Source organism: Staurois parvus, unplaced genomic scaffold (genome assembly GCF_062004578.1).
Source record: "Staurois parvus isolate SC_StPar_1 unplaced genomic scaffold, SC_StPar_1.0 ptg001011l, whole genome shotgun sequence".
Lineage (NCBI taxonomy): Eukaryota > Metazoa > Chordata > Amphibia > Anura > Ranidae > Staurois > Staurois parvus.
In genome coordinates this window covers 352441-365590 of record NW_028318807.1, presented here as the reverse complement: position 1 = coordinate 365590, position 13150 = coordinate 352441, and the positions used below count along the sequence as shown (strand labels likewise).

The window sequence follows — 13150 nt, the reverse complement described above, 5'->3', positions numbered from 1 at the left end:
AAATTTTACAGTATAAAATGTGTATGCTTAACATGTATCAAGAAGATTCTTACAAATCTCTATTAGTGAAACTTTAGCTCCTATCCAGAGATGAGGGAGGAAAGCTAGCTAACCAATTCATGACTAATTACTACCACGTTACTATACTAGAATGTAGAGAAAAGATCCAACACATTCATACATATGTTAGTAATGTCAATAAGCAGATATTAGGTTATGGAAGGCTTCTAACAGGAACATTTCCCTCATTCAGGACAGGAAAGTGGCTTCTCTCCCGTGTGAGACCTCTGATGTGTGTAAAGACTGGACTTCTCCGAAAAACATTTGCCGCAATCAAGACAGGAAAATTGCTTTTCAACCACATGAGACTTCTGATGTCTGACGAGTTTTGATTTCTCTACAAAACATTTCCCACACTCAGGACAGGAATATGGCTTCTCTCCTGTGTGCAATTTCTGATGATTATAAAGATTGGGCTTCTTTGAAAAACATTTCCCACACTCAGAACAGAAATACGGCTTCTCCCCCGTGTGAGATCTCTGATGTGTGTACAGACTGGACTTATCTGAAAAACATTTCCTGCACTCAGAACAGGAATATGGCTTCTCCCCCGTGTGAGATCTCTGATGCCTGGAAAGATGGGACTTCACTGAAAAACATTTCCCGCACTCAGGACACAAATATGGCTTTTCTCCCGTGTGAGATCTCTGATGTTTCTGAAGACTGGCCTTCACTGAAAAACATTTCCCACACTCAGGACAAGAATACGGCTTCTCCCCCGTGTGAGATCTCTGATGTGTTTGAAAGTTGGACTTTTGCAAAAAACATTTCCCACACTCAGGACAGGAATACAGATTCTCCCCCGTGTGAGATCTCTGATGTTTGTGAAGACTGGACTTCACTGAAAAACATTTCCCACACTCAGGACAGGAGTACGGCTTTTCCCCTGTGTGACATATTTTATGCACATTAAGATTGTACTTAGAACAGAAACCCTTCCCGCACTCAGGACAGCAGAAGCTCTTCCCTGTTGGAAGGCCGGCCTGGTCCCGCACAGTCTGAGGTTCCTCAGGATATGAGGAATCCGATGGTCCATCTACACTGGGTGGTGCCGGATGGACATTGGAGGGAGCCGGGTTTTCTCCTGGACTATACTGTGTGATGTCCTCATCTTCTACTTTCCAGTCTGGAGACAAAGTGAGACAATCCTCGGAGGTTTTCCTCATCTCCCGGCCATGGACTAAAATACAAAGACAAAGAGGATTACTAGACAGGAGCTGATTGGTTCCCCCAAACCAGGACTCCGCCCACATTAGGCAGCTTGGTCTCTGAGGAGCTTACAATTCCACCCTCAAGGGAACTAGAAAATGGCTCCTCTGATCTCCTACCAGGTCATTTCTTTATTCATGGACCTTAGTCAGAGAGTGAGGAAACAACCAGAACTGTCTTTTATAGGAGGGACAGTGATGAGGGGATTATAGGACGAGGGTCCCCACCCCCTCTATCACTCATCGCCAAGATGAAGACTGGACTGATCCTGAAGACCACCATCATTGGCGTATTGACTCCTCCCTCATTATCACTTTCTGTTTAAGGGTCCAAAGTTGGAGGATGTTATCACATTATTATCACCATGTAAAAGTCTGTGCTCCAATCACATCATCCGATATAAAATGTCCAGCTGGGAGGAAATGGGTGTAAAATAATTAAGACCTATGTAATGTCCAACTTGTATAGGATACAAAAGTTAGGACTATACAGTATTAGTTTTCTTCTATATTCATCTAGTGATCTAGCCAGTAAATCTGTTGTTTTATAAAGACCATTTACCATTGACAGGGGGCTTACAATGATCAGCTTTTATTTATTCATGTAAAACTTTTATCCCAAAAAGAAAAACCTGTTTGATGAAACTGATTATGAAGTGTGAGCTGGAGTTTGGCTTCAATTAGTTACTGTTTATAAATCTGCTAATACATCTAACACCCTCCTGCCCCCAGACTGACCATGCTGCTGTCTCCACAGTGGGGGCGCTCTAATACAGAAGGTGTGTAACTGGCCAGATCACCAGGTGAACACAGGGAAAAAAGCCAAAGAAAAGGAATGCAGCCGCCACACCCAATGATTGGTAAGCTATAATATGGGACATTTGTGGTTTAACCGCTTGCCGACCCGCCACAGTGTTGTTACTGCAGCAGGGCGGCACCTGTATGCACAGTGCTGTCTTTTAATGTCGCTGTGCAAAACAGGTAGGGGGCGCGCGTGAGGCGTGTGCCCGCTCTACCCTACCTGCCGATCGTGGCAGCAGGTGTCTGTCACCGGCTCCGGGCGGGTCATTTCCCGCGGGGTGCCGGTGATTACAAGTAATCACTGACAGATAGCAGGGCTGCAGTGTTTACATTGCAGCTCTGCTATGTTTCAGTTCCAAACATGCTGAACCTGAGAGAAGACTTTATCTCTAGGGATCAGTGTGTTCCCTTCAGTACACACCCCCGCCCACTAGTAAAACACTCCCCTCACACAGTTAACCCTTTCATTACCTAAAAAATGTTAACCCCTTCTTCCCCAGTGCCATTAGTACAGGGTCAGTGGTTTTTTTTGCACTGATCACTGTATTGGTGTCACTGGGGATGTCAGTTACCCCAAGTCATTTCCCCCCTATGTCAAAATGTCTGCCGCAGTCCCGCCATAAATCGCTGATCACTGTCATAAATCGCTGATCACCGCTATAAGTTCCATTATTAGTATAACTAAAAATAAAAATCCCAGTATCTTTCCCGCCATTTGTAAACGTTATAACTTTCACATAAACCAATTAATTTACACGTATTGGGATTATTTTTAAGCAAAGACATGTCGCAGAATGCATTTTGGTAGAAATTTATGACTAAATTTGATTTTTAAATTTTTTTACTGGACATGTTTTATAGCAAAAAGTCCAAAATATTGTTTTTTTTTCTCAAAATTGTCAGCCTTTTTTTATAGCGCAAAAAATAAAAAAAACGCACAGGCGATTAAATACCACCGAAAGAAAGCTCAATTTGTGGGAAAAAAAGGATGTAACTTTCATTTATGTACCGTATTACATGACTGCGCAATTGTCCGTTAAACTAGCGCAGCGCTGTATAGCAAAAAAATGGAGTAAATTGCAGTATCTATACCATAGTTTGTAGACGCTATAACTATCACACAAAGCAATCAATATACACTTATTGGGATTTTTTTTACCAAAAACATGGAGCAGAATAGATTTTGGCCTAAATTTATAACCAACTTTGAGTTTACTATATATTTTTTATAGCTGAAAGTAAAAAATATAATTTTTCTTCAAAATTTTTTTTTTTTTTTATATATAGTGTGAAAAATAAAAAAAAGTGCACAGATAATCAAATACCACTGAAAGAAAGCTCTATTTGTGTGAAAAAAAGGATGTAAATTTCATTTGGGTGCAGCATTGCATGACCGCGCAATTATCAGTGGAATTAGTGCAGCGCTGAGTAGCAAAAAGAGTCATTAAGGGGGGTAAATCCTCAGGAGGGCAAGGGGTTGGTGAAATCTCATCCTATGTCCAGTGATAGCAGTGACATCTACTGGCCACAGTGAGACATCACAAGACAACCTAAACTTAGGGAGAAACCAAGTGAAGAACTATACAATCAGCCTGAGCCAAGTACAGCCCAGCCACAAACTAAACCCACATAGTACCTCTATTCAGGACAAGGGGGCCACACTAATAAATAGTGTAAGGATCACATCAAATTGGTGTTTAGTAAATAGAGATCACTTACAGTGGTTGTAACCCTCAGACATGGAATATGAACAAGGCATATCCCTCTACAGTGTGTACTTGTCTCACTCCAGAGCAATAAGAGTCATTTCTGTCTGCTGTCTCCTTCCTCTGCAATCAGCAGGAGTCACTTCTGACAAGTCTTCCTGACACCAAGAAAAAAAAAAGATGACAGGGGAGGGAGCTCCAGCACATAGCCTCTGATTGACAGCCTCAGCTCTGTTCCTGTGTGAAGGAAGTGTGTCCATTCCCATCAATCGTCTCTCAGAGCTCATTTCACTGAGCTCTGAAGAGAGTGACTTCAGCTCTCTGCCCCCTTTTTTCTGACTTCTCAGACAAGCTGTAAATATTCTAGACTTTGAACAAATATAGAGAAGAAAGTGCTACAGATACACAGGTACAACGTATGTAGGAGGATTTTTTTTCATCTCTGTGTATCACCTGAGGCCGGTCACTTCTCTGGGTATATGGAGGGATTACAACCACTTTAAATGCCTACACTAGACAAGTTGCAGAGATCCCACACCGCTGCCTCCCATCTCCTGAGACTGCACTCAGTGACTTGGGTCTGAGACACTACAGACATATCCCTCCACCCGGCACAGCCAGCAGATAACAGAGAAGGTCCCCTGGGAGAGTCAGGCACAAGGCAGGAGACCCCAGTCACATGTCCTGGGTGCCTACATTATGCAATGCTTAGAGTAACAATCAACATTTTGCTGCCAGCTGAACCCCAGAACCTCCATAAATCCAGTCTAGATACATAAATTGTGTCTGCAGCACAGAGAAGGAAGATTATCCGAGAGAAATCCAGGAATACAGGACGGGGAACACAGCTCAGGAAAGTGACCAGGGGATTACAGGCTGATATCACCCAGTCCCCGCCCTACTCTGGACCAATCAGTGAGCAGTATGGGTGGAGGAATGGATTTAGTGTTCATGACCCACCTGTGCTGATCTCTGTAGGAGTGTCCTCCTCTATAAATGTCCCCGTTATTCCATCCTCCTCCATAGACTGCTGATCATCCCTCACATACGCCTCTTCTTCTTCTGATTTCACCTCAAATTCTCTCAGGTTTCCACTCTGAATATATAATAAAAATGCCATCAATGGTAACAATGCAGATAATGTACAGATCCTAATGATACTATCAGTGATTGTTCCTCATCTACCTGATGATGGTGAGGGATGGTGTGACCTTCCTGTGTGGAATCCCGGGAATACAGAGGACGGGGACATCTCTCTGGTGGGTTCCCATGACTGGATCCATCTGTAGGAAACACACACACTGACTGAATCCATTGTTTCTATGTGTTTATCAGATGATGGGGGATCTAGGTGGATCCTCCGTACTGCTCTCTCCTTTACAATAAAGTCTCCTCTTACCCGGTGATGTGAGGGGCGGCTGATTGTCCATCATGACGTCCTTGTAGAGATCCTTGTGTCCTTCTAAATACTCCCACTCCTCCATGGAGAAATAGACAGTGACACCCTGACACCTTATAGGAACCTGACACACACAATGATACAGTCACCATCCAGACACATCCCTTGTCTGTTACTGGAGAATGTCCCAGAATTCCCGGCACCGCTCACCTCTCCTGTCAGCAGCTCCATCATCTTCTTGGTGACTTCTAGAATCTTCTGCATGTTGTGTCTCTCAGGGTTTAGGGAGTCACATGGAGGCACTGTGATGGTCATATGATCACCTGACTTCAGAAGAGGAAATCTCTGTAATGAGGAACCAATAAGAATATCATGTTAGAATCCCAGAATCCTCCTCACCTCTCCGGTCGGGTCTGTGTGTAGGAATCGTGCACACAGAGACTGACGCGGCTCTCCATTTTGTTAAGAATTTTCTATGTTATACAATTTCTAACTCTCAAGGCAGGCTACCCCCTCCATCTTGTAGATCTCTCATCCCCCTCCCGTGCTGTGGGGTGACATGTGGCCTGAGTGATGAGAAGGGTCACAGGCAGCCAAAGCACAGCAGAAGCTCCGAGCTATAAAACCTCATGAGCTGCGTGCATAGCTGTCTAAGAAACTGTGCAATCTGGCACATCGTAAAAGTATAAACAGAGTCTCTCACTGAACTTCAAAAGACCTTCCAAGGGGTTGTAAAAACAGACTTACTTTTAAAAGCTCACTTTTCATATAAGTTGATATCTTCACGTAGGACATAACTACCTAAACATGGAGCCTATATTCGGAAGGCTCAGATTGAGGCCATTCTCCTGGTATGTGACACCCCTTAGCTGACATACAGAGAAAAACAGAAAAGTATATCTCTTGAACCATTCATGTGCATATTTCATGTTTCATCTCTAACCATTCCGCAGATGCGGCTGAGTATTAATATACTAGTGACCAGGCCGGCAAATGTACCTAGGAAAAGTTATGAGCCAAAATATTAGCTAGGAGAGATTCTGGTTGTAACTTAGGTCTCCACCCAACACCCCTCCCCAAAAGGAGACCATTGGTTACTACTCCAAAGAGACACCCTGCTGGGATTTGCTAGAAAAAGGCTGTTATGCTTGGAGTGTGGGTGAGAGAAGAGTCTCCTGCTTTTAACATCGAAACTAGCAGTAGAGATAAGAAATCCTTTTTGTCTCATGAGACTTGAAGCTGCTTAACCCAAGGCTTTTTGGCTAGTACTTCTATACCTAAACTTCTTTCTGTTGTCTCTTTGCTGTGTTATTGCTCTCTGTATATTTATATATATTGGTTACATCTTTTTTTTGTAAATATTTTTATTGCACCCTTTTGACCTTTTAGTAATAAAACTTACTTTCTGAAAGTGTTGAACTGTTTCTAAAGCTCTTTAATGCAACTTACGAATTCCTGCTGCTGAAGAGTGCTACTGTGTTGTTTAACCCTCTGTATAACCTGCCTGCGGTGACAGTGGTATACAGACGATTATTTCAACCACCCTAGTGTTATTGCTGATATTGTCAAGTTTCCTCTTTCTCTGTACAAAAAGGAGGTGGTGGCAGTGTGAAGGGTTAATTGCGTAATTAACCTGACCCAGTAACAATTGCGCTCAGGCTGCTGGTACATCGATTTGTGGTCCAGTGAGTTGGAAAATCGTTGTGCAGGGTGCAGCTGGCCGTGGCATTGTTACGCATGTGACATTGCGGTTTTAGATTGGCTAGTCCTTCGGTCATGAGTCTGGTGAGAGGGGCAGGGATTTGACATCGCAATCGTCACACTGTGTATTATTAATAGAGATAAGAGTGATGTCATGTGACCTCCCAGAATTCTCCTCACCTCTCCGGTCAGGTATGTGTTTTATTAAGAGATAAGAGTGATGTCATGTGACCTCCCAGAATCCTCCTCACCTCTCCGGTCAGGTCTTTGTTTTATTAATAGAGATGAGAGTGATGTCATGTGACCTCCCAGAATTCTCCTCACCTCTTCGGTCAGGTCTGTGTTTTATTAATAGAGATCAGAGTGATGTCATGTGACCTCCCAGAATTCTCCTCACCTCTCCGGTCAGGTCTGTGTTTTATTAATAGAGATGAGTGATGTCATGTGTCCTCCCAGAATCCTCCTCACCTCTCCGGTCAGGTCTGTGTTTTATTAATAGAGATGAGAGTGATGTCATGTGACCTCCCAGAATCCTCCTCACCTCTGAGGTCAGGTCTGTGTTTTATTAAGAGATAAGAGTGATGTCATGTGACCTCCCAGAATCCTCCTCACCTCTCCGGTCAGGTCTGTGTATTATTAACCTTCCTGATGGTATTCCCAAGTGTAGCTCAGGGTAAGGTTTCAGTACCACAAGCGGTAACCCCGAGCTACACTCGGGAATACCATGTGGCGCTGCTCCGTGATCCCTCGATCTCCCACCTTGTCCTCCGCTCCCGCGATGTCCCTCCTGCAGTGTCCCAAGCAATGTATTCCGGCGGATGCCGTCATCTGTTTTCTGGGTTCCCTCCCCTGCGAGCGTCGGGACGTACGAGAAATTTGAAAATGGCAAAAAGTGACATTCACTAAAATCACATCGTATAACATTCCTGTATCAAACCATTTCACATACATTTTGTCCCGAGTGCTTTGTCCGGCGCCCTGCCTGCATTTTTACTGTTCTTTCTGCCTGGAAACTGAGAAACGTCCATGGCATCCAAAAAGCGTCCCTTTAGGTCAGACGTGGTTATAGACCGGCTAGAGAACAGTGATAGTAAATCAGAACCACTTCCAGAATTGAGTGATAATGATTGGTGGGGGAAATTCCTCATCAGACACTGAAAACGATTCTGCGACCGAGCTCAGCGATGTGCGAACTTGGCGCTATATTTCACATTTCAGTGTTTTTGGTTTGATTATATTATTGAATTACATTTATTATTATATTATTATTTTTTATGATTATTTATTAAATTATTATTTATGATTTTGTGTTTCAAGTTTTATCCTCCCCGGGATGGTTACTAGACTCTTGTCCGGACAGATTTCAGTGAGTTATTCCTAAGAATTACAGCCGACAATAAAAAAAATACATATTTCCATGCAAAAAAATGTACCGCTTTCAGCACAGAAATACTGACATAATCAGACTGCTAGGGAGGTTAATAGAGATGAGAGTGATGTCATGTGACCTCCCAGAATCCTCCTCACCTCTCCGGTCAGGTCTGTGTTTTATTAATAGAGATGAGAGTGATGTCATGTGACCTCCCAGAATCCTCCCCACCTCTCCGGTCAGGTCTGTGTTGTATTAACAGAGATGAGAGTGATGTCATGTGACCTCCCAGAATTCTCCTCACCTCTCCGGTCAGGTCTGTGTTGTATTAACAGAGATGAGAGTGATGTCATGTGACCTCCCAAAATCCTCCTCACCTCTCCGGTCAGGTCTGTGTTTTATTAATAGAGAGGAGAGTGATGTCATGTGACCTCCCAGAATCCTCCTCACCTCTCCGGTCAGGTCTGTGTTTTATTAATAGAGATGAGAGTGATGTCATGTGACCTCCCAGCATCCTCCTCACCTCTCCGGTCAGGTCTGTGTTTTATTAATAGAGATAAGAGCGATGTCATGTGACCTCCCAGAATCCTCCTCACCTCTCCGGTCAGGTCCGTGTTTTATTAATAGGGATCAGTGATATCATGTGACCTCCCAGAATCCTCTTCACCTCTCCGGTCAGGTCTGTTTTATTAAAAGAGATAAGAGTGACGTCATGTGACCTCCCAGAATCCTCCTCACCTCTCCGGTCAGTCTGTGTTTAATTAATAGAGATAAGCGTGGTCATGTGACCTCCCAGAATCCCCCTCACTTCTCCGGTCAGGTCTGTGTTTTATGAATAGAGATGAGAGTGATGTCATGTGACCTCCCAAAATCCTCCTCACCTCTCCGGTCAGGTCTTTGTTTTATTAATAGAGATAAGAGTGATGTCATGTGACTTCCCAGAATCCTCCTCACCTCTCCGGTCAGGTCTTTGTTTTATTAATAGAGATGAGAGTGATGTCATGTGACCTCCCAGAATCCTCCTCACCTCTCCGGTCAGGTCTGTGTTTTATTAATAGAGATGAGAGTGATGTCATGTGACCTCCCAAAATCCTCCTCACCTCTCCGGTCAGGTCTTTGTTTTATTAATAGAGATAAGAGTGATGTCATGTGACCTCCCAGAATCCTCCCCACCTCTCCGGTCAGGTCTGTGTTGTATTAACAGAGATGAGAGTGATGTCATGTGACCTCCCAGAATCCTCCTCACCTCTCCGGTCAGGTCTGTGTTTTATTAACAGAGATGAGAGTGATGTCATGTGACCTCCCAAAATCCTCCTCACCTCTCCGGTCAGGTCTGTGTTTTATTAATAGAGATGAGAGTGATGTCATGTGACCTCCCAGAATCCTCCTCACCTCTCCGGTCAGGTCTGTGTTTTATTAATAGAGATGAGAGTGATGTCATGTGACCTCCCAGAATCCTCCTCACCTCTCCGGTCAGGTCTGTGTTTTATTAATAGAGATAAGAGCGATGTCATGTGACCTCCCAGAATCCTCCTCACCTCTCCGGTCAGGTCCGTGTTTTATTAATAGGGATCAGTGATATCATGTGACCTCCCAGAATCCTCCTCACCTCTCCGGTCAGGTCTGTTTTATTAATAGAGATAAGAGTGACGTCATGTGACCTCCCAGAATCCTCCTCACCTCTCCGGTCAGTCTGTGTTTTATTAATAGAGATAAGCGTGGTCATGTGACCTCCCAGAATCCCCCTCACTTCTCCGGTCAGGTCTGTGTTTTATGAATAGAGATGAGAGTGATGTCATGTGACCTCCCAAAATCCTCCTCACCTCTCCGGTCAGGTCTTTGTTTTATTAATAGAGATAAGAGTGATGTCATGTGACTTCCCAGAATCCTCCTCACCTCTCCGGTCAGGTCTTTGTTTTATTAATAGAGATGAGAGTGATGTCATGTGACCTCCCAGAATCCTCCTCACCTCTCCGGTCAGGTCTGTGTTTTATTAATAGAGATAAGAGTGATGTCATGTGACCTCCCAGAATCCTCCCCACCTCTCCGGTCAGGTCTGTGTTTTATTAATAGAGATGAGAGTGATGTCATGTGACCTCCCAGAATCCTCCTCACCTCTCCAGTCAGGCCTTTGTTTTATTAATAGAGATGAGAGTGATGTCATGTGACCTCCCAGAATCCTCCCCACCTCTCCGGTCAGGTCTGTGTTTTATTAATAGAGATAAGAGTGATGTCATGTGACCTCCCAGAATCCTCCCCACATCTCTGGTCAGGTCTGTGTTTTATTAACAGAGATGAGAGTGATGTCATGTGACCTCCCAGAATCCTCCTCACCTCTCCAGTCAGGTCTGTGTTTTATTAATAGAGATGGGTGATGTCATGTGACCTCCCAGAATCCTCCTCACCTCTCTGGTCAGGTCTGTGTTTTATTAATAGAGATAAGAGTGATGTCATGTGACCTCCCAGAATCCTCCCCACCTCTCCGGTCAGGTCTGTGTTTTATTAATAGAGATCAGAGTGATGTCATGGGACCTCCCAGAATCCTCCTCACCTCTCCGGTCCGGTCTGTGTTTTATTAAGGTATACGAGGGATGTCATGTGACCTCCCAGAAACCTCCCCACCTCTCCGGTCAGGTCGGTGTTTTATTAAGAGGTACGAGTGATGTAATGTGATCTCCCAGAATCCTCCCCACATCTCTGGTCAGGTCTGTGTTTTATTAATAGAGATGAGAGTGATGTCATGTGACCTCCCAGAATCCTCCTCACCTCTCCAGTCAGGTTTGTGTTTTATTAATAGAGATGAGAGTGATGTCATGTGACCTCCCAGAATCCTCCTCACCTCTCCGGTCAGGTCTGTGTTTTATTAATAGAGATAAGAGTGATGTCATGTGACCTCCCAGAATCCTCCTCACCTCTCCAGTCAGGTCTGTGTTTTATTAATAGAGATGGGTGATGTCATGTGACCTCCCAGAATCCTCCTCACCTCTCTGGTCAGGTCTGTGTTTTATTAATAGAGATAAGAGTGATGTCATGTGACCTCCCAGAATCCTCCTCACCTCTCCGGTCAGGTCTGTGTTTTATTAATAGAGATGAGAGTGATGTCATGTGACCTCCCAGAATCCTCCTCACCTCTCCGGTCAGGTCTGTGATTTATTAATAGAGATAAGAGTGATGTCATGTGACCTCCCAGAATCCTCCCCACCTCTCCGGTCAGGTCTGTGTTTTATTAATAGAGATGAGAGTGATGTCATGTGACCTCCCAGAATCCTCCTCACCTCTCCAGTCAGGCCTTTGTTTTATTAATAGAGATGAGAGTGATGTCATGTGACCTCCCAGAATCCTCCCCACCTCTCCGGTCAGGTCTGTGTTTTATTAATAGAGATAAGAGTGATGTCATGTGACCTCCCAGAATCCTCCCCACATCTCTGGTCAGGTCTGTGTTTTATTAACAGAGATGAGAGTGATGTCATGTGACCTCCCAGAATCCTCCTCACCTCTCCAGTCAGGTCTGTGTTTTATTAATAGAGATGGGTGATGTCATGTGACCTCCCAGAATCCTCCTCACCTCTCTGGTCAGGTCTGTGTTTTATTAATAGAGATAAGAGTGATGTCATGTGACCTCCCAGAATCCTCCCCACCTCTCCGGTCAGGTCTGTGTTTTATTAATAGAGATCAGAGTGATGTCATGGGACCTCCCAGAATCCTCCTCACCTCTCCGGTCCGGTCTGTGTTTTATTAAGGTATACGAGGGATGTCATGTGACCTCCCAGAAACCTCCCCACCTCTCCGGTCAGGTCGGTGTTTTATTAAGAGGTACGAGTGATGTAATGTGATCTCCCAGAATCCTCCCCACATCTCTGGTCAGGTCTGTGTTTTATTAATAGAGATGAGAGTGATGTCATGTGACCTCCCAGAATCCTCCTCACCTCTCCAGTCAGGTTTGTGTTTTATTAATAGAGATGAGAGTGATGTCATGTGACCTCCCAGAATCCTCCTCACCTCTCCGGTCAGGTCTGTGTTTTATTAATAGAGATAAGAGTGATGTCATGTGACCTCCCAGAATCCTCCTCACCTCTCCAGTCAGGTCTGTGTTTTATTAATAGAGATGGGTGATGTCATGTGACCTCCCAGAATCCTCCTCACCTCTCTGGTCAGGTCTGTGTTTTATTAATAGAGATAAGAGTGATGTCATGTGACCTCCCAGAATCCTCCTCACCTCTCCGGTCAGGTCTGTGTTTTATTAATAGAGATGAGAGTGATGTCATGTGACCTCCCAGAATCCTCCTCACCTCTCCGGTCAGGTCTGTGATTTATTCATAGAGATAAGAGTGATGTCATGTGACCTCCCAGAATCCTCCTCACCTCTCCGGTCAGCAGGTAGATGATCTCCAGGGTGAGGTTTAGTATCTTCTCAGTCATGTGACTCCGGTCCTCCTCCATCCTCATTGGTGCCATCATGTGATCTATACAGGTCTCCTTGTAGACGGATAACTTTGGGAAATGAAAGTAAGAATGATTTGGATGGTATTGGTCACACAATAATAGGATGTGGATGTGAGGGGGGAATAGGAGGGTTGGTGGACATATAAGATCTACTTCCCCATGCGAAGACAGTAGTCTGGACTGTTTAGTATTTGCTAAATTTTGGAGGTCCCGGGACCCTCTTGACCTGTCAAATCAGAAATCCCCTTTTCTCTGTTGGGTTTGTTTGGTCTCTGAACTGGTTTTGATGAGTTTTGGATCTGCAGACAAGGAATGATAAATCTGATCCTTCCTATGACTTGTTTGCTCTGAGGCAGTGCTGTGAGGTCAATGTTGGGTCATCATGATGTCCAGGAAGAGGAACTTACTGACTTTTGGCCGGAGTTGCTGGCTAATCAGGACAATTGGCAGACCTCCGGCTGCA

The 13150-nt window shown here is 44.4% G+C and overlaps 1 protein-coding gene across 1 annotated transcript; it reads right to left on the bottom strand.

The window, feature by feature from the left end:
- LOC149441222 (uncharacterized) lies at positions 1–1372 on the bottom strand. The gene has a single exon (XM_089657584.1). The coding sequence runs from the start codon at positions 1311–1313 to the stop codon at positions 246–248; it is 1068 nt and encodes a 355-aa protein (XP_089513710.1). The 5' UTR covers positions 1314–1372; the 3' UTR covers positions 1–245.
- Between the last annotated feature and the right edge of the window lie 11778 nt (positions 1373–13150).